Below are 27,763 nucleotides of genomic sequence, written 5' to 3'. Positions count from 1 at the left end.
TCCGGCTGAGCCCCTAGGGGCGGCTTTCTGAGTTCGGTTTCAGAACTAAGAAAGCCGGCTTGGCCCCAAGGTCTTAGCTCGGTTGGAAACCGAAGTACCTAGTTCGGTATATGCAAGCTTGTTCGGTAATCTTATCTTGGCTAGAGTGGTTCAGAAGAAACTACTGACATTCCTACAAGTTCTAGTTCGGTTATTGACTACAGAAATCTACGTATTAGGGGCAAACAGAATCCTAGTTCGGTCGCAATGTGATTTTGGATCTAAGGCTTGTTTTTCTACATAACAGTTCATACACATACAAGTTCTATTCATTTTTTCATGAAAGTACAGAAGCAAAAACAAGGAATACACGAGCATGCTTCACCCAGATAGAGAAAACAGAAATGAAGAAAGCAAAACAACAACAAGTTTTCTCAGAACTTACCAGTTTGGAGAAGAAGAAGTTGAAGATGGAGCAGTAGCAGCAACGGAAGCACGAACACAGTAAGCTCAAAGCTCAAGAACTCGAGCAGCCAAAAAAGCAGAGAAAGAGTATGAAGGGTGGTAAAAGTGAAGATACCCTAGCCTCAGGGTTCACTTTTGTTAGAGAGCCCAAAATTTGGGCGGGAACCGTCTCAAGATCTCAAAACACGAAGACGGCGTGACAGCCGTCCTTAGCCAATCAGAGCCTGCCACGTGTCACTGGAATGGGAAGCGTTACAGACACTATGATTGAAGAGACGTTTTGACCGGACATAGTGATACCCGAGGTAAACTTAGTTCGGCTGGAAAGGCTAAAAGGGTTTTTTAGCTCGGCTGAAAAAGCGTAACAAACTCTAGCTCGGCCAAAAGGCTGGTAATCCCAATCATGTTGCACAGATGGAATTAAGGGGCAATTGAGAGGGTAATTTTTGGGAAAAATTGGGCCGAGCTGAGAGTTGGGCATTGAGGCCCAAAACGCGAAGGACTAGGTAAGAAGGCCGCAATAGTTACTTCGGCCCAAGGAGGTGAAATTACTCCGGCCCAAGAAGAGATCGTTACTTCGGCCCAAGGAAGAGTAAAATTACTCCGGTCTGGAGACAACTCACAGTTAGGCCGGTCTCAGAGTTAGTCCGGTCACAGTATGTTTTGGGAAGGCCGGTGTCGGAATTAGTCCGGTCGTGACTTACAATGGTTAGGTCGGTCAGAACTTGTTACTTGGAAGTTTGAATTAAGCACATCAAGGTTGAACAGGGCTGCCGAAGTAAAGAGTTGGAGGAGAAGACCGAGCTAAGTATAGTTCGGCCCTCTGTGGCCCGCTATAGCCAATTTTACTTCGGTCAAATGGAAGTTCGGCCATAAAGAAAACCATCCCACTTGGTTTAAGCAGTGGGGGAGGGTGTAAAAGGATAAGCATTATCCTTAGGAGAATGAATCCTAGGAGGACTCTGCATGGAGAAGTACAAGTCCTACTAGGATTGTGCCACAGGAAACTTATAAAAGCCTACAAGCATCACCTTGGAGGAGGTAATTGAACACAATCTTTCTGAGAACTTAGAGCTTTGTCTATTCGTCAAGATTTCTGACTTAGGCATCGGAGAGGTTTCCGGCACACACCCGCCGGCTAGCTCACGTTTGTGTTTTCAGGTGACAAAGCGACGTCGTACGGAGGAGCGTGGACTTGGTCAACAGGATTATACGAGGAGAATTATTTCCTCCCCGTACAGGATTGATCGAGAAACCTTTAAGCCTAATAGAAAAAAGAAGAAGAAGAAGTGATTTAGAACATTGAAGACAACACTATTTCCCCAGATGAGTTAAATGTTAGTTTGAACAATGTCATGGACTCTGTTCCAGTTCATGGATGTTGTTTTTGTTCTCATGGTGTGTTTGGATGGTTCAGGCTCTACTACTCGTCGTGTTCATGTAGCCGGGAATGAGACAGATCGGCTAGCATTGCTCGCATTCAAGGCTCATATAACCGGTGATCCATTTGGAGCTCTGAATTTGTGGAATGAATTTGTCCACTTCTGTCAATGGGCTGGCGTAACATGTGGCCATTGCCACAAGAGGGTGACTCTGAATATTGACAGGCTCTATTTCGCCTCACGTTGGAAATCTGAGCTTCCTTAGGGAACTGTGGTTGCAGAACAATAGCTTCACTCATCAAATCCCCCCTGAACTAGGCCATCTACGAAGACTGCGAATATTGAAACTAGGCAATAATTCAATCACTGGTGAAATTCCCGCCAATATATCTGCTTGCTCTAACCTTGTTGCTCATGAATGTTATCACAATAGGCTGGCCGGAAAAATTCCTGTGGAGCTTGGTTCTCTGTCTATGCTCAAGCGACTGTTTATTGACTTCAATAAGCTAACAGGAGGCAAGATATTGTTTATTAACAAAGTAAAGAAGTTGCTTCCCTATTTTACATCATTTCACTATGAACTGAGGTACACAGTCATTATAAAGATACTGAATGGATGAAGCTTCACTGTAATTTGTATTTAGTCAAACAAGAAGTTGATTCCTTCAAAATCACCACACTAACCCACAGAATATCATATTGGGTAGGATATGCCAAAATCATTATTATAAATAATAGCCATTTGTGGCTTCAAAGACCATTAAGAATGTCATTAAACATTAAAACCCACGTCAAAAATTGTTGAACTTCACAAATAATCATTTAATTTTCCTGGCTCAACAAAACCCATTAAAAATTCAAGTGAAAACACAAGAATTCAGAGCTAACTTCACAAACAAATACATAATTGAAGTATACTTTTGCAGACATGGATGATGGATATACATCAACAAGCATACAAATGTAGATACATACACATACAAATACAAATATACCTATATCAGAAAAAAGCAAAATTTCAGAGAGAGAGACCTTTCTTGACCAGCAGTGTCCCAAATTTGAGCTTTGATGACCTTGCCATCAATGTTGAGGCTTTTGATAGCGAACTCAACACCAATAGTGGACTTGGATTCCAGATTAAATTCGTTCCTCGTAAACCTCGAGAGAAAGTTCAATTTACCCACACCTGAATCACCAATCAAAACCAACTTGAACAACTAATCATATTCATCTTCAGCTCTATAACCCGCCATCTCTTTCTCTCTCTCTCTCTCTCTCTCAATTTGCGTTGGTTTAAAGGGCTATTTGGTTTGATTTTGGGCCTTTTTTGAAATTTGTTGAAGTGGGGACTCTTGTTGGGGTTAGCTAGCTAGATTCTTGGAGTGAATGCAGTAAATAGTAATTGTGAAGCCCTCAAAATAATGCATAAATCAATTATTTATAAGATTCAAAATCATAGGAGGACAAAATATATTTTCATTCATCAGAGTGTTCATTACAAAAAGTCTTACATGTTGACAACAAAAGTAATGCCCTACGGGCTTATAACCTTCCAAGTCAACACTTGGTTAAAACAAAAGGAGAGTTCTAACTCTTTACATATAGCACTTGGCTTGAATTTACATGTAACACAAAAGGTAATAACAAAAATACGCCTTCAGCTTCTAAACCTCCCAAGCTACGTCATTGGAGGCGGCATATCACCTGTACTTGAAAATGATGTCCCCTATACGGTGAGCCAAAGCTCAATAGAGATATGCTAAACATAATATGAGAATTAATTAAAACATTAGCATTCGATAAATGTTTAACAACTCAAAACTATCTCAAACCTTTTCCGTAGTCAATCAACATTGGTTCTCATATTTCCATTTATTTCCATTTATTACTCAAGTCAATTCATTGACATAATATTATTCAACCATTCAAAAATGAGACTACAACTCATATATCAACACTTCAATAGCCAACATCAATCATCACTTCCATAACTTTGCCATTTTACGAAACTACGTCCGAGGGAACCGGTACCCATAAATAAATAAGGTTTCGGGACTATCACCCAGGACACTCCGGCCAACTTAGTTATCAATGGAGTCCATCCCCTATCTCCTCCCATACAATGGAGTACATCCCCTATCTCCTCACACACAATATACATATACAATATATTTAACAAGTTGTCATATACAATGACCCAACAATTCACATATTCAATGTGTTAATTCCAACATCACATTCAATGACATACTTATATTGATTAGTTCAATTTTCCCTAATCAATATGCAGTGTCTACAACAACCAAGACTATCCTCCACTGATAGCCCAAAGCAGTTATTTCTAAACAGATAATAAATTTACCAAACAGATAAATTATCAACTTTTCCATAGGTGAGTGATTAATCAATCCAACTACACCATGCAATCTCATATTTTCCCCATTTCATAATTCTCAACTCAATTTCATAATTCCATAATTCACCGTATTAATTATACAAATTAATTATTTAATCCAATTAGGGAATTACTTCCCAAAATCTACAACATTGACCCAAAGGTCAAACCCTCACCATTTATATAATTATACATCAATAACCCCCATTTAAGATTCACATACACATATGGAGTTTAGAATTGAAACCCCTCTTTGAACATTTCAAACTTAAACCCTAACTCCCCCAAAACATCCAAATTCCACCATTTATACAAAATGACAAAAATTTATGTTAAAACTCATAAGAAGGAGTAGATTATTTAAGAGCTCAAAAGAGAAGAAGGAAGAAACTCAAAGTGCTCCAAAGCTCAACTTTTTCGAATCAAAACGTAACTTACGCAAAGCTCTCTACCCTTTTTACAAAGGGACTAGGGTAGAGAGGCCCAAGAACAAGGTGTATTTGTAAAGAGAGAGTGTGTGTCGAATTTAGGGTTTTGAGGAAGAAGAGAGTGAAAAAGTGTGTAAAAATCCTGCTGCTGCAATCTGATATACTCGAGTCTCGCTCGAGCGAAGGAGTGGTCGCTCGAGCGACCAGTCACAAAAGAAGCTCGCTCGAGCGCAAGAAGCGTCGCTCGAGCGAACAATGCGAAGCTTCAGGTCTGCAACCCAGAAGCACGCTCGAGCGCAGGAGTCCTTGCTCAAGCGAAGAAACACAAAACATAGAGCTCGCTCGCTCGAGCGAAGAAACACAACCTTCAGGTCAAATGAGACGTAAACACACGCTCGAGCGCAAGAGTGCTCGCTTGAGCGAAGAGACACACCACACAAAGCTCGCTCGAGCGCAGGAAACCTAGCTCGAGCGAAGAAGCTAAGACTCAAGGCTCGCTCGAGCGACAAAAGTCTCGCTCGAGTGAAGAAGCCAAAATCTGGACAGCAACCATTTGTTTCAAATCACACCCAACCTGTTCCAAACTTACCCAATGCATCCCACAACTCAACTACAAGGAATTAAAGGATGGAAACAAGATAAAGACAACAACAACACCTACGGGGCCGAGTCCGGAACATAATAAATAATGGAGGACAATCGGGATCGCTATAACCGTCCCCCCTTAAAGAATTTCGTCCCCGAAATTAGATATATAAGTTTCAAAATTATGATCTTTTCAATTCTCAACATGATTACAATACAACCTTTTATCAACATGATCCACTACCGATCATTCCATCTCTTCTCGAGAGAACAATATACAATATAACTCAACATGCATTGTCAACGTGCATTCTTTTGAAATTCAACTAATTTTAACACATATTCCATATTTCTATAACATCTTCAGTGTTAACAACTTATTTACATTTCTGAAATACATTCAACATATACAATGTTAAATTAAACTCATTTCTTGAAACATGAGCAACAATTTTCATACTCCCATAATCCGAAACATATACAATGTTCTTAGAGTTCATCAACAAACCAAAATTCTCAATATAAGCTCAAACATTCACAAATAGGTCCGGATGTTTTTCTCGGACCTCCAATGCACATTCCCAAGTGGCTTCCTCAACCCCGTGATATTTCCACAAGACCTTGACCAAAGGAATAGTCTTGCCTCGCAAGATTTGGTCCCGTCTATCCAAGACTCGCACCGGTCTCTCTTCATACGAGGCATCATCGTCTATCTCTAAGTCGGTCCAATCCAATACATGCGATAGATCTGGCTCATACTTCCGAAGCATCCTAACATGAAACACGTCATGCACTCCGGACAATTGCGGCAGCAATGCTAAACGATAAGCAACCTCACCAATCCTCTCAAGGATCTTGAAAGGGCCAATAAACCGAGGGGACAACTTCTCACTCTTCCCAAACCTCATCAAATCCCGCCTAGGTGATATCTTCAGAAAGACATGATCACCCACCTCGAATGCCAAAGGTCTCCTCCTACGGTCAACATAACTCTTTTGGCGACTCTGGACTGTAACTAATCTCTTACGGATAAGTTCAACTTTCTCTATCGTTTCTCACACCAACTCTAGGCCCAACAAAGGTGCATCACCCATCTCGGCCCAACAAACTAGGGATTTACACAGTCGACCATACAAGGCCTCAAACGGTGCCATGCCAATACTCGATTGGAAACTACTGTTGTAGGCAAACTCCGCTAAGGGCAAGTGCCTCTCCCATGACCCCCTAAAGTCAAGGACACAGCCTTGAAACATATCCTCAAGGATTTGAATAGTACGTTTGGACTGCCCGTCAGTCTGAGGATGGTAAGCCGAGCTAAAAGTCAATCTAGTGTCCAAGGCACTTTGCAAACTCTGCCACAACCTAGCAGTAAAACACGGATCTCTATCTGAAACGATCAAGACTGGGAACCCGTGCAACCTCACTATGTCCCGAATGTACAAGTCGACAAGATGATCTATTGAATCTCTCACGCGCATAGGAATAAAGTGCGCCGACTTAGTCAACCGGTCCACTACCACCCAAATGGCATCACTACCCCGTTGAGTCCTTGGAAGACCCACGACAAAATCCATCGTGACATGCTCCCATTTCCACTCGGCAATAGGCAAGGGTTGCAACAAACTCGCTGGCCTCTGATGCTCGGCCTTCACTTGCTGACAAGTAAGGCACTTCGACACAAACACTGCCACATCTTTCTTCATACCCCTCTACCAAAACTGGTGACTCAGATCACGATACATCTTAGTGCCTCCCGGATGCACCGCAAGGCGTGAATGGTGAAACTCTTGGAGTACTTTCTCTTGGCAAGACTTCGGCACAAACAAGCGGTCTCGGTACCTCACACTCAGGTCTGGATACACAATCAATCCCTTCTCTACCTTCCCACTAGAGATCTTCTCCCAGAGGGATTCTACCTCAAGGTCACCCTTCTGTGTCTCCAACACTCGATTCACAATTGTAGGTTGTGCCACTACAGAAAACAACACCGCAGATTCAACAAATTCACCCAGGCATAAGTCAAAATCACCAAGAGCTCCCAACATCTCCCACTCTCGGATAGCAATACAAGCTACGTCACTGATAGACTTCCTACTTAGGGCATCGACCATAATATTAGCCGTTCCCGGATGATAATGCAACTCGAAGTCATAATCTTCTATAAATTCCATCCACCTCCTCTGCCTCAAATTCAAATCTTTCTGTGTAAACAGATACTTCAGACTCTTATGATCCGAGAACACCTTGAAACTCTCATTGTACAGATAGTGCCTCCAACTCTTTAAGGCAAAAATGACAGCTGCTAACTCTAGGTCATGAGTAGGGTAGTTCCTCTCGTGTGTTTTCAACTAACGTGAGCCATAGGCTACTACCTTCCCCTCTTGCATCAATACACAACCCAAATCCTCTCGTGAGGCGTCACAATATACTGTATAACCCAAACCTCTCTCCGGAATAATCAAGACTGGAGCGGTGGCAAGTCTAACTTTAAGCTCTTGGAACGACTTTTCACAAGTCTCACTCCACACAAATTTGACCCCTTTCCGTGTCAATCTAGTCAAAGACGAAGCTAGTCTGGAGAAATCTTTCACAAACCGACGGTAATACCCTGCCCATCCCAGAAAACTGCGGATCTCAAAAACACTCTTAGACTGTGCCCAGTCTTGCACTGCCTCTATCTTGGATGAATCAACAAATACCCCTTCCCCGGATACCACATGGCCTAAGAACTTAACCTCTCTTAGCCAGAACTCACACTTTCCAAACTTAGCATACAGCTTATGGGCTCTAAGAAACTCAAGCACCACTCGTAAGTGTTCCTCGTGCTCCTCCTCAGAAGGTGAATAAATCAGAATGTCGTCCACAAAAACGACCACCAAGCGATCTAAGAACTCCCGGAAGATCCGGTTCATCAAGTCCATATACACAGCCGGTGCATTGGTGAGCCCAAAAGGCATCACCAGAAACTCATAATGGCCATACCGCGTACGGAATGCCATCTCCGGGATATCCTCCTCTTTGACCCTCAACTGATGGTAACCCGATCTCAAATCTATCTTAGAGAAACAACGGGATCCTTTCAACTGGTCAAACAGATCATCTATACGAGGCATAGGATATTTATTCTTAACCATAGCCCGGTTCAGTTTTCGGTAATCGATGCAAAGCCTTAAAGCCCCATCTTTCTTTTTAGCAAATAGGGGCGGTGCTCTCCACGGTGAAATACTAGGGCGAATAAAGCCCTTATCTAGCAACTCCTAGAGTTGAATCTTCAACTCACTCAACTCAGCTGTTACAAAACGATACGGTGTCATGGATATCGGTGCTGTGCCAGGCACTAGGTCAATAGAGAACCCGATCTCTCGATGGGGTGGTAAACTAACAAGATCCTCAGGAAATACGTCCGAGTACTCACAAACCACTCTCGGTAACTCAGTCCGGGTCTCATCACACTCACTACTCATATAGCTAGCGAGAAGAAAACTAAGCTCACTCCGCCCTTGCAGATCATACACTGCTGGCAAGACTCTACCAACCCGATCTCCCAAGAAATGAAAACAATCCCTGCTCAAGGTACATACAGTAACCCTCTAATGGTAGCAATCAATAACAGCCCGGTATGACGATAACCAGTCCATACCCAAAATCACATCAAACCCAGACATAGCCATTACTACAAATGAAAATAGAAGTCGATGATCAGCGACCTCTATATCACAACCCCGACACCCCTGTTTCAAAACCAACTCACCCCCAACGGGTGATACAACACAAATAGGAGAAGCTAACTGCGCTAACTCCAACCCCAAAATAGATGTAAATGCGACAGATATAAAGGAATGTGATGTACCCGTATCAATCAACACATTAGCAACCGAGTTACAAAACAAAAAGGTACCTCTCACTACTGATGGAGCCGGTACAAGATCCGACGCGGTAACAGCATACACGCGCCTCGAAGGTCTCTGATCTACCTGTTCACCTCTCGAAACATAAGACTACTGTACAGACTGAGCCGAAGAGGCTCCCTGATTAGCCCTCGAGGCCTGAACTGACTGCGCTGGCTGGTGACTCTATGTCTACCTCGAACTAGACACACTAGATGTGCCACCTAACTGTGGGCAAAACCTCTTCAGGTGCCCCACCTGCCCACACTGATAACAAGTGAGTAGCTGGCCTCTACCCTGACTCTAGCCCTGAGAACAGGATGAAGAAGATGCTGAACGCTGCCCTCCTCCTCTCTGCGGGCAAGCCGGAGACTTGTGGCCTAGCTGGCCACATTGGAAGCAAGTGATGTCTCCCTAACCGCCTCTCCAGAACCCGAACTCGGTACTGGAAAGGTAGATCTCGAATGCACTCCCTGGGACTGCTGAGGGTTAGAACCCCTCTGCCTCCTACTGTCCCCCTGGCCATCCTGACTCCTTCTAGAGCTGTCATCCCTTCCTCCTCAGCATGCATAATGGTCTCAAAATGGACTGCAGCTTGCACCAGGCGCCCATACTCTCTAATCATGGACCCAGCAACTCGAAACATGAGCCGGGTCCTCAACTTTTTCTTGAACTCAAGACAACGGCGTTCCTCAGACACCATTAACTCAGGTGCAAACCTCGATAAGCTAGTAAATGCGGCTTCAAACTCTACCACAAGTGTATTTAGCTGCTTGAGCTAACAGATCAGGTCCCTCAACTTCTCCCTAATAGTGGGAGGCAAAAACTTCTTCTGGAAGGCATCAACAAAAGCCTCCCAAGTCCCTCCAATACGCCCCTGCGTAAACTTCCACCACTGACTCGTATCCCCCTTCAGCTAGAAAGATGCCAAGGTCACCTTCAAGCCTCCGTCTTCGATGCCACTCATCAGCCTTCAGTGGCTCCTTAGGATCTCCCATGAACTCATCCGGATTCGACCGGAAAAACTCTCTCTTCAGAAAAAATGGCCTTGCCTCAGCTACATGGGCCTGGACTTGATTCTCAGCTCAGAGAATGTCCATAGACTCCCTCAATGCTCCTGTCATTTCTCGGGCTAAAGCACCCATGGCCTGCTGACCAACTGGTTCGGCCACATTAGCTTGACCAACTCCCTCCTCCTGCGCCGGATTCTCATCCGATATAGGCACCTCCTGCCTCCTAGGTCTACTACGCCTACCTCCACGACCTCATCCTGACATCCTAATAAAGGTAACAAAAGAATTAGCACATTTACAAATGTGTCGAAGCTATTTCACTCGTGTCCTAATATGATGGACAACTGTAATTCACTCCACATAAGCACATAATCAAATAAACACATACGAATTTCATTTCCGGATAATGACCGTCCCGTGGCGTTGCTAGAGTTCCAGTTAGAAACGGCAGTGATCAAATGTTTTTCATACAGGACTCCCAGAGACCCACAGACCCGATCAACATTCCAGAAACTAAATCCGATACCCATATAATCGCGTAAACATGTTATCACATAAGCACATAACATCATACATAAGTCTCTAACAAGCGAGACAAACCCATTGTGGTACTAACCACTTCCCACGTACCCAAAGTATTCAAACCCGATACGCTCTTATACCAAGTTGTAATGCCCTCAAAATAATGCGTAAATCAATCATTTATAAGATCCAAAATCATAGGAGGACAAAACATATTTTCATTCATCAGAGTGTTCATCACAAAAAGTCTTACATGTTGACAACAAAAGTAATGCCCTACGGGCTTACAACCTTCCAAGTCAACACTTGGTTACAACAAAAGGAGAGTTCTAGCTCTTTACATATTAAGCCCTTGGCTTGAATTTACATGTAACACAAAAGGTAATAACAAAAATACGCCTTCTGCTTCTAAACCTCACAAGCTACGTCACTGGAGACGGCATGTCACCTGTACTTGAAAATGATGTCCCCTCTAGGGTGAGCCAAAGCTCAGTAGAGATATGCTAAACATAATATGAGAATGAACTAAAACATTAGCATTCGATAAATGTTTAACTACTCAAAACTATCTCAAACCTTTTCCATAGTCAATCAACATTGGTTCTCATATTTCCATTCATTCCCATTTATTACTCAAGTCAATTCATTGACATGGTTCAATATTATTCAACCATTCAAAAATGAGACTACAACTCATATATCAACACTTCAATAGCCAACATCAATCATCACTTCCATAACTTTGCCATTTTACGAAACTACGTCCGAGGGAACCGGCACCCATAAATAAATAAGGTTTCGGGACTTTCACCCAGGACACTCCGGCCAACTTAGTTATCAATGGAGTCCATCCCCTATCTCCTCCCACACAATATACATATACAATGTATTTAACAAGTTGTCATATACAATGACCCAACAATTCACATATTCAATGTGTTAATTCCACCGTCACATTCAATGACATACTTCGATTGATTAGTTTCAATTTTCCCTAATCAACATGCAGTGTCTACAACAATCAAGACTATCCTCCACCGATAGCCCAAAGCAGTTATTTCTAAACAGATAATAAATTTACCAAACAGATAAATTATCAACTTTTTCATAGGTGAGTGATTAATCAATCCAACTACACCATGTAATCTCACATTTTCCCAATTTCATAATTCTCAACTCAATTTCATATTTCCATAATTCACCGTATTAATTATACAAATTAATTATTTAATCCAATTAGGGCATTACTTCCCAAAATCCACAACATTGACCCAAAGGTCAAACCCTCACCATTTATACAATTATGCATCAATAAACCCCATTTAAGATTCACATACACATATGGAGTTTAGAATTGAAGACCCCTCTTTGAATATTTCAAACTCAAACCCTAACTGCCCAAAACTTCCAAATTCCACCATTTATACAAAATGACTCAAATTTATGTTAAAACTCATAAGAATGAGTAGATTATTTAGGAGCTCAAAAGAGAAGAAGGAAGAAACTCAAAGTGCTCCAAAGCTCAACTTTTTTCGGATCAAAATGTAGCCTACGCAAAGCTCTACCCTTTTTACAAAGGGACTAGGGTATAGAGGCCCAAGAACAAGTTGTATTTGCAATAGTGCTTACTCGAGCGAAGAGACACACCACACAAAGCTCGCTCGAGCGCAGGAACCCTAGCTCGAGCGAAGAAGCCAAAATCTGGACAGCAACCATTTGTTTCAAAATCACACCCAACCTGTTCCAAACTTACCCAACACATCCCACAACTCAACTACAAGGAATTAAAGAATGGAAACAAGATAAAGGCAACAACAACACCTACGGGGCCGAGTCCGAAACATAATAAACAATGGAGGAAAACCGGAATCGCTATAGTAATTATGCTTTATACTTTAGGTCTTTTTGGTGAAAATTTATATTTCAAATATAATTATTTATTAAAATACTCTACTTATCAAATTATTTGTGAAATTCATCGCTCCTTAAAATATGGATAAATTACACTAATTTTTTTTTAAAATTTGAAGAAAATATACTTAAGTTTATAATTTTGACATAATTTTATTAAGTTTACATAAACTATTAATTTATATAACATTTGACCTAATTTTTATTAATAATTTGTTAGTTATATTGATGAAAAACATGATATTATATCATCTTTTTATATGAAAACATAAATTGTATGTTGTTAATTTTTATATCTTTCACTGTTTGTATCAATTTGAATGCATTAAATTTTACTAAAAAAAAAAAGATAAAAATAAAAAATTATAGAATTATTATATATATATATATTTTTAAATTTAGAGTTGGTCCATATAACTTATCCTTAAAGGGAAATTCTAATATATACACCCTTGAAAAGAATATACTGTATGCATTCCTAATTATGTCATTTTGTTTTTAGTTATAACATTATTTTAGTTATGACCCATTTGTTTTTTAGTTATGCCTTATGTTGTATTTGGTTATGACAAATTTTTGTTCTTTTAGTTATATATAACTTAGAAAGTATGAAATTGTATTATTTTTTTTAATTATAAGATAGATATGATATCAATAATGATTGAGATCCCTATTTTTAGAGATTCTCACAACTCTTTGGATCTCAACCATTGATGATATGGCTCACACACATACATGAGTGGGTCCCACACATACATCGATGGTTGAGATTCAAAAAGAATTGTGGAGATCCAAAAAAAGGGATCCCATCATTTTTGATATGATATGATATATATACCTTTTAAAAAATGTGTACTTTCTCACCCTTAAAATATTGATCAGCGGTCAAAATGTTATGTTAAGTGTATTTATATTAAGTGTGTCTAAATATTAAAAAAAATTCAGTGAAAACAAAAAAATACAAAAAAAAAAAAAAAAGTAGAATTTTTTGAAAAGTGTTTTCTAAAAGTTAAAAACAAACATGCTAATTTTTTCTTAAAATCACAAGTTGAGCGTAAGTCATAACTATAAATAGCAAGTTTAATTTACAAATCTTTTTTTCTTTGTATTTTTTTGTGATAGAATTTTTAATCCTTAACATTACTGATTCACAATACACATAAAATTGATAAAACTACGTTAAATTACTATAGACATTTTTATTGCCAAATTCTAAAAATTCAACGAAAAAGTGAACTTAAGGTAGACAGATAGAGTCAAAAGTTTTTTATTAGTAGAACAACAAGATTAGAATACAGGTAATTATGGAAGAGGAAATATTGATATATTGACTGTAGTTTATACGTTGCCTTATTTTTAGGTTATTTCATTTAGTGTTTTTATTTTTAGTTAAAGTATTTTATTTTTTAAGTTCATTCAGACTAGATAATCTTTCAAATTAAAATAAAAATATATCAGTAAAGACAAAAATAATTCAATATTTTTTTTTTTACAAATTTTACTCATTTTTGTCTTTAGTGAAAAAATTTTTAAACAAAATTTATTTATTTTTTTTAATTATCAAGATCATTTACTTTAGACAAACTTAACAAGTAAAAATTTTAACATGATTTAGAAAAGGGCAAAAAAGAAAAAAGAAAAAAAAGTTTACTAAACACAGAAAGGGCATTCAAGTTTAGGGTAAATTATCAATAGGTACAAATAATTGAATTTAATTCTCATCAAATCCTATTGAAAATAAGTATTAATAAAATTATCGCTAAAAATAAATTTTTATGATGTGACTCTTTTTGTCATGATTTTTATAAATTGTCGCTAAAACTTATAATTAGTGATATTTTCTATAACGAATTTTTCAAACTGTCGGTAAAAGTTAAAAGTTAGTGATTTTTTTTGTGACGATTTTTTAAACTATTGCTAAAATTTATAATTAGTGACATTTTTTGTGACAATTTTTAAATTGTCGCTAAAAATTAACAATTAGTGACGTTTTTAATAGTGTTTAATGAAAAACGTAATTAATTATCATAGGATCTATTAGACAATAAGTTACCTATTATGACCTGTAAGTCTTCCTTTAATTTATTTAGTAACTAAATAATATAAAATTAAAATAAATATTTATAAAACTCCTTATCCAAGCATTTTGGCACTATGGATTAAATGTTTTTCCAAGCATTAAAAATGGGGTAAGTTATCAATAGGTCTTATTTTTTAGACTTATTACCCATTAAGTTCTATTGATAAGTGATAAATTTATCAGTCTCTTTGTTTTTTTGAATAAATTTATAATAATAAATTTATCAGTCTATTGTTTTTATAGTGATAAATTTATCAGTTAGGACCTGTAGGTAAATAAGTCTAGTTAATAGGACTAATTAATAAATATCCCTTAAAAATATCTGGTTGAACTTAATTTTTTTTCATTAAACTTATTGGGTGTTCTTATATTTTACTCATGTATTTATTTATTTAATGTATTATCAATAGTGCTAGAACCTTTATTTATCAATTGAACCTTTGTTTAATCCAAGATTTTGTTTGGTTGCAAACAAAGAAGCAATGAATTCACAAAATAGTTAACCCGTGGAAGAAAGGAAGAGAAAAGCATAAGAAATGTCCTAACACATGTTTCATAAGTTTGGTTTGATTCACAGATAAACAGATAAAAACTTTATTCCAATTTTCTGAATTTAATTTTTTAAAAATTAAATTTTCGTTTTTCATATTTTTTTTAATAAATTTTTTAAAATATTTTAAGTAAATTTTTAAATTTTTAAATGTACTTAACCTAAATGTACCTGAAAAATAAAATATTTATAAAAAAATATTTTAAAAAATCAATAAATATACAAGAATACAAAAATGTACTGAATTGTCTTTTTTTTTATATATATTTTTTATATTTACTAATTTTTTTTAAAATCCCAAATATTATACTTTTAGGTAAATTACACTTTGCACCCCTGCACTTTGCACCAAATCTCACTTTAGCCTCTCTATACATGAAATCATGACAGTCAACGACCTTACATTTTTAGTCAAATCCCACTTTAATGGGATGAAAAGTCAAGAAAGTAAAACTTTGAAATAAAAAAAATGCGACAAAAAAATCAAAGAGAAAGAAAGATAAATAGACAGAAGATTGTGTTAGTCACATTCTTATCACGTGACTAGATTCTGTTAAAGATTTAAATAATTGAGTAACAAAAATGGGACATTTACACTTATATATGGATCAAAGCGTGATTTTACCAAAGTACAGGGGGTTGACAGTTACAATTTCATGTCCAGGGACCAAAGTGGGATTTGACTAGAAGTGAAGGGGGTTGACTGTCATGATTTCATGTGTAAGGGCCAAAATGAGATTTGGTGCAAAGTGCAAGGGTGAAAGTTTAATTTACCCTATAATTTTTTAATTGTATTTATATTAAGTGTATCTAAAAAGGGAAAAAAAAATTCTTAGAATATTTTAAAAATTCACTAAAAACAAAAAAATAAAAAGATTCAATTTTAAAAAAAATCAAATTCACAAAATTGGAACCAACGTGATTGGTTTCCTGTTCTCCCTCATAATAATAAACTTGATTAAATCATGCTGTAATTATTATGTATATTTAACAGATAGGGATAAGAACTTAGATAAAGTAACAAAAATTAAGGGCAGCGTGAAAAGAACTCTAAATAATAAAATTGATGCTCTGATTCATTCTTCAAAGTGAGAGAACAGATTGAAATTTTTTTAAAACAGTGCAAAACACAATAGACTTTCAAACTCAATTTGTTGTTTCCAATACCCAGCTGGGTTCAATAGTGCCATGGCCTATCTTTCTATTGATGCATTTTGTTGTTCTTATCTGCTCTATTCATGGTGGGAATAAGACTGACCGGCTAGCCTTGTTTGCATTCAAGTTTGAAATAACCAGTGATCCATTCGGTACTCTCTGTTGAAACAATCTTCTGTGTAAAATAAACAAATTAAAACCAAATCAAACAAATAAAATAAATAACTTACTGAATTTATTTTACCGAAACCGAATGAATAATAAAAAAGATCAAGTCAAGTGTGTGACACTCTGTCCTTAAGACAGATTCACCCCACTACAGTGCATACGGACAAATGACGTCTATCTCCCAGGATACAATGATCTTCACAAATTGTAGTAGCACTCCAAACAATTTGTACGGCGAACAAAACCTGTGTTTTTAACTCTCTGAATTTTTTCCTAAATAATATGAAGAATAATTAATGCAAGAGAGCAAAAGGAAGGCAGCAAAATGAATTTTTCAGAATCAATAAATGCTGGAACAGATCTGGTATTTTATAGACCCGAATAGGTGTCATTTCAAACTGGAAGAGATTGGTTTTGAAACCAAAAGGTGCACTACTATTTGAACAAATAACTGCTGGGAAGTTTATATCTGTTTGAAACTGCAGCAGTTAAAAACCTATCCAGAAAAACTGAACAGGTATGAAATCTGCCTAACAGATACAAATTTGAAACTGAACAGATATGCAACTGCTTTAAATAGGTGCAGTTCAAAAACCTGGACAGATTTGCTGGTAACTACTGGACAGATTTAAATATGTATGGGTAGTTTTATAACTATTCAACGGTTGGGAAAATAGTGGAATTCAGATCTGAAAAGAGGCACAAATTTTGGGAAAAAAAATTGAATTCAAATTCAAATTACATTGGCACAAAATTTAAATTTATTTTTTCCCGCAAGAAATTTGGAAAAAATTTAAATAAATTTTGTCGAAAAAATTAATATAAGAACTGACCTGACCCACAACTCACACCCGAGCTTGGCACGGCTCGGCTGGCCGAACTGCCGCGGCGTGCACACATGTGGTGGTTTGAGCCAAGGTTCAATTTGTTCATAATTTCTTCCTTCTACAAACTTGGGGTGCCCTTGAGGCCCAACCCAAATGTTGCCACCTAGAACTTATATACACACATAAGTTCTCTTAAGTTTCCAATGTGAGACTAGCCTTACAAGGAAACCCACATTTAATTCCTTAAATGTCCAATTCCACGAACCCAAAAACGACGTTAACTTCCCATTCACTCATAAATGGTTTTGACGAATCGTCTTCATTGTGTAACTTGCCACGGTAAGGAACACGTCACCTCTTCGGACCCACCTCAAAAGATGTGTGGGACCCTCTCTATTTTGGGCTCAAAGTTGGCCCAAAATAAGCCTATAAAAACTAGTTTTCCAACAATCCCCCACATGAATGGAATTTGACGGAGAGAAAATGCAACAACATGATCTAATTTCAGAGAGTATAGAAATTTAAAATATTCTGTAAAGAATAGGTAACTTTTGGCTTTGAACCTTCCCTTGTGAGACACTATCGAATTTACTAGCTAACCAATGAACATAATGTCTTGAACTGTTCAGTCGTTTGTGTAAACCAAGACAATAGAACTCACACAGAATATCACCTGACACAGTTTAGTTCTCACTATTGTGTTCATTTTGGCCCTGAACAACCTGGTCTTTCATGAGTGTTCTAAAGACTTACAGCCCTTCACAAATCTCGTAAAACCGGCCCAGTTCACACTCACATAGGTGATTCTTATGAAGAGTATCCTACCATACTCCACTAGGTTTACCTAGATATAAGAATCATTAAAATTTTACTTAACCTAAAACACTGCAGACATCAATATTTCATCCTAGAAATGGGTAGGAGTTTGACTCCCCAGTGATCCTTCTGAGTCATACACAACTTGGTTGTCCCTTTGAACTTAGATCTTGGGATCTCCAGTCAACTAGGTTAGGTTGCCGTTGTGGTAACTCTTATTTAATAAGCTTAAGTCTCATTCCCCTCAATGAATTCTCAACTAACTCTATTGCTAACCCTTTGGTTTGTGGATCCACTATGTTGTCTTTAGACTTCACATATTCAATGGAAATAATTCCATTAGAAAGTAGTTGTCTTACAATGTTATGTCAACGATGAATGTGTCATGATTTACCGTTATACATATGACTCTGTGCTCTACCTATTGCTGATTGACTATCACAATATATGCATATAACAGGCACCGGTTTTGGCCATATTGGGATATCTTCAAGGAAGTGATGAAGCCATTCTGCTTTTTCCCCAGCTTTATCTAAAGCTATGAATTTTGATTCCATGGTAGACCAAGCAATGCAAGTCTGTTTGGAAGATTTCCAAGATACAGCCGCCCCACCAAGAGTAAAGACATATCCACTAGTGGATTTTGAGTCTCTAGTATCCGATATCCAGTTTGCATCACAGTATCCTTCAAGTACTGCTAGATATCTTGTATAATTTAGCCCAATGTTACGAGTAAATTGGAGATATCTTAAAACCCTTATAATTGCTTTCCAGTGTTTTACTCCTAGATTACTCGTATATCTACTTAATTTACTTACTACATAAGCTATATCCGGACGAGTACAGTTCATCAAGTACATTAAACTTTCAATAATTTAGGCATACTCTAATTGAGAAATACTTTCTTATACATTCTTAGAAAGAAACAAATTAACATCCACAGGTGTTCTAGCAAGATGATCATCATCTTTGCTAAATTTATCAAGTATATTCTTAATGTAATGCGATTGTGACAAAGCATATTCTTCTGATGTTTTGATAATTTTCATACCAAGAATTACATCAGCAATCCCCATGTCCTTCATGTCAAAATGTTTATTTAACATTTTCTTGGTAGTTTTAATCATTTCATTATTATTAACTATGATGAGCATATTATCTACACAACGACATACAATGACATATCCTTTGTTTGTGTTTTTAATATAAACACATTTGTCACATTCATTAATTTTGAATCCATTTGACATCATTGCTTTGTCAAATTTCTCATGCCATTGCTTTGGCGCTTGTTTAAACCATATAATGATTTAACCAATTTACACACTTTCTTTTCTTTTCCTGGAACAAAAAATCCTTTTAGTTGTTCCATGTAAATTTCTTCATCTAACTCACTATTTAAGAAAGTGGTTTTCACATCCATTTGATGAATTTCTAGATTGTACAATGATGCAATAGCAATTAGCATTCTAATGGATGTTATTTTTTTAACTAGTGAGTATGTGTCAAAATAATCAAGACCTTCTTTTTGTCTAAAACCTTCGACCACAAGTCTTGCTTTGTATTTGTCAATTGATCCATCCGCTTTCATTTTTCTTTTGAAAATTCACTTGTATCCAAGAGGTTTACAACCTGGTGGTAAATCCACCAATTCCCAAGTGTGATTTTGTAAGATGGATTTAACTTCGCTATTTACAGCCTCTTTCTATTAGGAAGCTTCAGGACTGGACATAGCTTCTTTAAAATTTAAAGGCTCATTTTCTAAAAAAAATTGTTAGAAAATCTGGACCAAAAGATTTTGAGGTTCTAGCACGTTTACTACGCCTAGGTTCCTGTTCATCATTTTGATTTATCTCTTGCTCTTGTTCTTGATCATGTTCTTAAACCTGACTAGTAATAGCATCAAAAGATCTTTTATTAATACTAGTCTCTTGTCCAGTCTTGTTTGGAAATACATGTTCAAAGAATGATGTATTTCGAGATTCAATAATAGTATTTACATGCATTTCGGAATGTTCTGATTTATGAATCAAAGATTGATATTCATGGCATAACCAATAAAAATGCAATCAATAGTTTAGGACCTATCTTAGTCTTTTTAGGACTAGGAATAGCCACTTTAGCCAAACACCCCCACACTTTTAAGTATTTGTAGGATGGTACTCTCTCATGCCACAATTCACAAGGTGTTTGATTCACTTTCTTTCGGGATACTTTATTTAAAATATAATTAGTAGAAAGTATTACTTCCCCCTACAAGTTCTGAGGTAATTCAGAACTTATTAACATGGCATTCATCATTTATTAACATGGTAATTCAGAACTTATTAACATGGTAATTCAGAACTTATTAACATGGCATTCATCATTCATCACAAAGTCATATTTTTCCTTTCAGCAATTCCATTTTGCTAAGGTGAGTAAGGAGTAGTGGTTTGATGAACTATTCCATGTTCTTTACAAAATTCACCAAAAGGTGATTTATATTCTCTACCTCTATCACTTCTAAGTTTCTTAATTTTCTTACCAAGTTGATTTTCAACTTCATTCTTATATTGAATGAAAGTTTCCAAAGCTTCATCTTTGGTTCGAATTAAATAAATATAACTATATCTAGTATAGTCATCTATAAAAGTGATAAAATACTTTTTTCCACCTCTAGTTTGAATTGATTTAAAATCACAAATGTCACTATGAATTAATTCAAGTGGTTCTGTACTTCTTTCAATTGAATGAAAATGAGTTTTGGATAATTTTGCCACAATGGAAATTTCACATTTATGATTTGAATCAATGTCAAATTTAGGTAAACATTCCATATTAATTAATCTACGCAAAGATCCATAATTAACATGCCCAAGTCTACCATACTATAAATTTGAAGACTCAAGCAAGTAAGAAGAAGATGTATTTTTATTAATAACAGATGGTACAACAGTCATTACATTCATTTTGAAAATGCCATCAGACATGTAACATTTTCCTACATACATCCCGTTTTTGGTAAGTACAAACTTGTCACTTTAAAAAACTAGCCTAAACCCATTTTTACTCAACAAAGATCCAGAAACAAGGCTCTTGTGAATGTCCGGTACATGCAGCACATTGTTGAGAGTGAGTTCCTTTCCAGATGTCATCTTCAGAATAATCTTCCCTTGTCCTTCAACTTTAGAAGTCGAGGAGTTGCCCATAAAAAGCCATTCACTGTTGCCCACTATAGAATAAGATGTGAATATCTTTTTGTCCGCACAGATATGGCGAGTAGCACCAGTGTCCACCCACCATTCTTTAGGATTTCCGACAAGGTTTGCCTCGAAAACAATTGCAAAAAGATTTATGACATCTACATTATTGAAATTTTGTCCATTTCGGTCATATTGGCTTGAGCAACCTTCTTGCTTGATCTTCCTTTGCCTCTGCAAAAATCTGTTCCTAAGAACTTTTCTGGTTTTTTTACCATGATTCACTGGCACAGTCCCAACATAAGGATGGGTTAGCGCAAATGCAGCCACCATACCAGTACTAGTTTGAGCATTAGTTTAACCATTTTCTGTAGCCATGAATTCTAAAACAAAATTATAATTAGAATTGTATACTTCACAGAAAATTTAAACCAAAACTAAAGAATTAAATTCTGTAAAAATAAAAGAAACAAGAATTGTAACTTTTATTTCCAATTAATTTGAAAATAAAATAAAATTTTATTTAACCAAATTAATTCCACCCAGAAAATTAAATTTCTGTAACACTTCAATAATTAAAACACAGAAACAAAATTTTAATTAATGAACACTCAGAAATTATTTCTGAAAACCAAAATTAATTTCTGACAAACTTCACAAATAAATATTTTGAATTGTTAATGACACCAGTATATTACTACTAGTTGTCAAAGAAAATAGGCAATATATAACTACTATCTATCAAACAGTATATTTCTATAATTTGTTTTTCCAACGAGAATATTATTTTCTAAAACCATAAAAAATAATTTTTGTAAGAAGAAGAAAGAAGAAAGGAAACAAACGAAAAATTCTGTATAAACAGAATAATTCGAATCTGTCTTAAGATTGTTGGAACAATCTTCTGTGTAAAATAAATAAATTGAAACCAAATCAAACAAATAAAATAAATAACTTACAAAATTTATTTTATCAAACTGAATGAATAATAAAAAAGATCAAGTCGAGTGTGTGACACTCTATCCTTAAGACAGATTCGCCCCGCTACGGTGCTTATTGAAAAATGTCATCTATCTCCCAAGATACAATGATCTTCACAATTTGTAGTAGTACTCCAAACAATTTGTACGGCGAACAAAACCTGTGTTCTTAACTCTATGAATTTTTTCCTAAAATAATATGAAGAATAATTGATGCAAGAGAGCAAAAGAAAGGCAACAAAATGAATTTTTCGGAATCAACAAATGCTAGAACAGATCTGGTATTTTATAGGCCCGAACAGGTGTTATTTCAAACTGGAACAGATTGGTTTTGAAACCAACAGGTGCACTACTGTTTGAACAGATAACTGTCGGGCAGTTTATATCTGTTTGAAACTGCAGCAGTTAAAAACCTATCCAGAAAAACTAAACAGGTATGAAATTTTCCTAACAGATACAGATTTGAAACTGAACAAATATGCAACTGTTTTGAACAGATGTAGTTCAAAAACCTGGACAGATCTGCTAGTAACTACTGGACAGATTTAAATCTGTCTGGGTAGTTTTATAACTGTTCAACGGTTGAGAAAATAGTGGAATTCAGATCTGAAAAGATGCACAAATTTTGGACAAAAATTTGAATTCAAATTCAAATTACATTGGCGCAAAATTTAAATTTATTTTTTCCCGCAAGAAATTTGGAAAAAATTCAAATAAATTTTGTCGAAAAAATTAATATAAGAACCGACCCGACCCACAACCCACACTCGCGCCCGGACAGCAGCGACGCGCGCGCGTGTGGTGGTTTGAGCCAAGGTTCAATTTGTCCATAACTTCTCCCTTTTACAAACGTGGGGTATCCCTTGGGGCTCAACCCAAGTGTTGCCACCTAGAACTTATATACACACATAAGTTCTCTTAAGTTTCTAGTATGGGACTAGCCTTATAAGGAAACCCACATTTAATTCTTTAAATGTCCAATTCCACGAACCCAAAAACGACGTTAACTCCCCATTCACTCATAAATGGTTTTGACGAACCGTCTTCATCGTGTGACTTGCCATGCGGCAAGAAACACATCACCTCTTTGGACCCACCCCAAAAGACGTGTGGGACCCTCTATATTTTGGGCTCAAAGTTGGCCCAAAATAAGCCTATAAAAACCAGTTTTCTAACACTCTCAACTCGTGGAATGGATCAATCCACTTCTGTCAGTGGTTTGGTGTAACATGTGGCTACTCCAGCCAGGGGCTCATTCTGTTGAACTTGGATCATAAAAAATTAACAGGCTCCATTTCGCCTCACATTGGAAATCTAAGCTTTCTCAACAAACTATCATTGAGTAACAACAGTCTTAGTTGTTCTTGAATTTTCTGGCAATAGGTTGGGAGGGAAATTTCTAGTGGAGTTGGGTTCTCTATCTAAGTTAAAGAGATTGTACATTGGGAGAAACAATCTAATAGGTAGTGTACCTTATTCTTTTGGGAAACTATCATTTGTTGCAGAAGAAATTAGTATTAGTGGTGACATACCTAATGATCTGGGCCGATTGACAAATTTGGAAGTTTTTCTGTTGAGGATTAACAAGTTGGTTGGTACCATTCCTTTCTCAATCATTAATCTCTCGTCTATTACAGAATTTAATGTTGTAATGAACCAAATTCAAGAGAGCCTTCCCTAAGACCTAGGAATTACTCTTTCCCAATTTTAGTGTCATTGAAGTTGGTGTATACTCATTTACTAGATCCATTCCTGTTTCAATGTCTAATGCCACTAAACTACATCGCCTTGGCTTGGCCAGTAGTAAATTTATTGGAAAAGTTCCTCATTTGAGCAAACTGCATGATCTTCAGCTGTTAAATTTTCATGGCAATGATTTAGGAATTGGGGAAGCTGATAACTTGAGCTTTCTTTATTCTTTGACCAATGCGATAAATTTGTACACTCTAGATTTGAGCAACAACAATTTTGAAGGATTGTTGCCTGAATCCATTGGCAATTTATACACTAATCTTGGTAAACTAATATTGAGCATCAATGACATAGATAGGATTATCTCGACCGAGATAGGGAATCTGATTAATTTGAAACTTCTTGACTTGTTAAACAACAATTTCACAGGTAACATTCTTGCTGATATTGGAAAGTTTCAAAAGCTACAAAAAATGGATCTCTCAGGTAATGATCTACGGGTACATCCCATTGTCTTTTGGAAATTAATTGTGTTGACAAATCTTATGTTATGCAACAATAATCTTCATGGCAGAATCCCTTGAAGTCTGGGGAAATGCCAAATGTTACAGGAACTAAGACTTGTTCAAAACAATCTTAGTGGTACCATACCCAGCGAAGTTCTCAGTCTCTTATCGTTATTATATCTATACATATCTTGTAATGATTTGACTGATTCCCTTCCAATGGAAATTGGAATTTTAAAAAATCTAGAATAACTTGATGTTTCTGAGAACATGTTGGCCGGTGAAATTCCAAGCACTCTTGGTAGTTGCTCAAAATTTGAGATTACTACATATAGAGAGCAACAAATTCTGGGGAATCCTTCCTTCAAGTAATTTGAGAGGTATGGAGGAGTTAGATCTTTCTCACAACAATTTCTCTGGAAAAATCCCAGACTATTTAGAGGACTTTCCCTTCTAAAAAAATTAAATCTATCATTCAATGATTTTGAGGGTGCAGTACCAGAAAGTGGCATATTTTAGAACGTAACATCTATTTCGGTTAAGGGAAATGACAAGCTTTGTGGGGGCGTACCTGAATTATAGCTATACAGTTGCGACTTCAAGGGGTTCCAACGGGAAAATTTTAATTGAAGCTTGAAATTAATAATCCTTATATCTTTTGGGCTTCTAGGACTAATTCTAATATGTTTCCTATATCCTTGCTGGTGTAGAAAGACTAAAAAAGTACATTCTTTCAAATATTTAGAGCTCTCATTTTTTAAATTGTCATACCAAAGTCTACTTAAAGCTACTGATGGGTTTTCTCCATCCAATTTGGTCAGTGTGGGTAGTTTTGGTTTTGTGTACAAAGGAGTTCTTGGTGAAGGTGAAAATGTTGTAGCAGTGATAGTACTAAACCTTCAACGTCTTGGAGCTTCCAAGAGTTTCTTCACTGAGTGTGAGACCTTGAGGCACATGAAACATCGAAACATCCAAACAACATGTTCTAGTGTTGACTATCATGGTAATGATTTCAAAGCTCTTGTTTATGAGCTTATGGCTAAATTAGGCTAATGGTAGCCTAGAGGATTGGTTACATGCAAATGAGAATGAAGATAAGGCACATCAATACTCAAGGAATTTAGATCTTGTACAGAGGTTAGATATTGCCATTGATGTTGCTTCTGCACTTGATTATCTTCACAATCATTGTTCAGTACCAATCGTTCATTGTGATCTTAAGCCAGGCAATGTTCTTTTGGACGATGAAATGACCGCTCATGTAGGTGACTTTGGATTAGCAAGATTCCTTCCATAAGCTACCTATGACCATTCAGCAAACCAATCGAGTTCTATTGGCATAAGAGGATCTGTCGGTTATGCTGCTGCTGGTAAATATATCTCTCAGGTTGTTTGTTTCCCTTTGTGCCTTCATTGCACTATAGAATCTATTTTTGATTCACACAGCCATGAATCTGCTCTTTTAATCAATGAAATAGAGTTGATGGTTTTTTGCTTTTGTTCCTCACAATGCACTATAATAAATTTTTCACTGATTGTTTTTAGTGTATTTCTCTCACATGCAGTACAATGGATGGATGGATGAATGACTTTTAAAACTATAACTTTTTATTTTATTAAATATATATATATTTTTATTTTCCTCATGTTAGGGTGTGTAGCTTACTTGAATTTGTGATTATTTTGTGCCATCAATGGGTGGATGTACCAATATCAGCAAATCTTAGTCCCTAACATATTAATGCATGAATTGCAGAATATGGAATGGGAAATGAGGTGTCAACATTTGGTGATGTATATAGTTATGGCATCCTTTTGTTAGAGATGTTCACGGGGAAGAGACCTACAGATAACATGTTTTGTGATAGTTTGGGTCTTCATAACTTCATTAAGATTGCTTTGCCCGAACAAGCAGCAAGCATTATTGCCGATCCAAGACTGTTTAAACAAAAAGATCAAAGCTCTGTTAATAGTCACAAAATTCAGGAGTGCTTCATTTTGATTCTTAAGGTTGGAATCACTTGTTCAGAGGAATGACCAAAAGATCGTATGGCGATTAATGATGCTGGTACTCAGTTGCTAGTGATTAGAAACACTCTTGTTGGAACTAGGGGAGTATACATGGAAGTAGAGGAGCTAAAATTGAAATGTAATCATGAGCAGGTATTTTGTTCATAATCATTCACAAATTCTCATTTGTTTTTGTATTTTGTTTTTTTCGTTGAACTAGGATTCTTGAGGAAGTAATTGGCAATGTTAAGGATAGGAGCAAGAAGCACAAATTCAAATATAGTTGTCTATGTGGTCAGCAACTATCAGTAATGCTTTAGATAGTTCAACCATTTTCTGTCTCTTTTGCATTTTTAAGGAGTAAAATAGTTCAACTAGGTTTTCATTACTAGTGTCATCTGGAAAAATACAGAAGAGGTGATCAAGTAAAGTTTTAATCAATCTCTGTTGCCAAAATCATATATTCAAGATACCGAAATCTCATCTTTTGTGACTCCAAAGAGAAAAAGTGCATTTTGTTGTTGGTTTCAAATTCCTTAATGTCGAAGCACATTATTCTCTTTAAACAATTATGCTAGTTAGAGCATTATGGCTAGAAACCTTTGTTTTAAAAAAAAAAAATTTATGACAATTGATGGAAATGTAACTTTTGAGTTTTAAGTTGTAACCATGGTTGGGGTTGAGAATAGATCAATTGATGGAGTTTTGGGTAGACTAGTATCTCTCGATGGAGTTTTATAGGTACGCTTGATTTGTGCATCTGGCTTACAATATCATTTTTATATTATTCTTCAATATGAAACCAAAAATCTAATTTTCAGACCAATGCAACTTGTTACATATGTCTTCTTTTCCTTGTGTATTATATGCCATCAAATTGTTTGGAGATTAATTATCGTTCCTCTTCTCTCAGGTACTTGAGATCTGATTAATCATGAAGGCATTGGATGATTCAACAACTATGCCGTGCAACATATTGCTTTGGCTGCCTACAACAATTAATAGCATGCTATTTTTCAATTTTTCATTGTGTTCTATCTGTAATGACTCGGATTCTAATATGTATCGAATTGGTGTAAAGTGGTGCCCGTCACTTTTAAACTTGTATGGTTGTTGGACTCTTGGTATTGATGGGTTGGCAAAGTGAACCTTATATATTATAATTGAGGACCCTTGGGTGATGTTTAGAACCTTGATTGAAGCCTTAACAAGGTATTTAGGCAAGATTAA

The 27,763-nt window shown here is 36.5% G+C and overlaps 1 protein-coding gene across 1 annotated transcript; it reads left to right on the top strand.

The window, feature by feature from the left end:
• Positions 1-1,794: 1,794 nt before the first annotated feature.
• LOC114319622 (uncharacterized) lies at positions 1,795-26,560 on the top strand. The gene is made up of 8 exons (XM_082885600.1): positions 1,795-2,004; positions 2,108-2,412; positions 23,709-23,912; positions 24,070-24,341; positions 24,447-24,503; positions 25,311-25,411; positions 25,572-25,788; positions 26,280-26,560. Exons 1-8 carry the CDS (start codon positions 1,795-1,797, stop codon positions 26,558-26,560), a joined length of 1,647 nt encoding a protein of 548 aa, XP_082741726.1.
• Positions 26,561-27,763: the final 1,203 nt, after the last annotated feature.

The sequence above is a fragment of the Camellia sinensis genome, chromosome 8 (assembly GCF_055761805.1).
Source record: "Camellia sinensis isolate YWXY chromosome 8, ASM5576180v1, whole genome shotgun sequence".
NCBI classification, from domain to species: domain Eukaryota; kingdom Viridiplantae; phylum Streptophyta; class Magnoliopsida; order Ericales; family Theaceae; genus Camellia; species Camellia sinensis.
The sequence above is the reverse complement of the archived record's forward strand: the minus strand, read 5'-3'. Positions and strand labels throughout refer to the sequence as shown.

Excerpts from the sequence above, each read along its gene's own strand:
- LOC114319622 (XM_082885600.1), top strand. The coding sequence starts at position 1,795 with ATGTCATGGACTCTGTTCCAGTTCATGGATGTTGTTTTTGTTCTCATG. Across the intron at positions 2,005-2,107 it reads ACTTCTGTCAATGGGCTGGC|AACAATAGCTTCACTCATCA; the intron begins GTAACATGTGGC and ends CTGTGGTTGCAG. Across the intron at positions 25,412-25,571 it reads AAAATGTTGTAGCAGTGATA|GCTAATGGTAGCCTAGAGGA; the intron begins GTACTAAACCTT and ends TGGCTAAATTAG.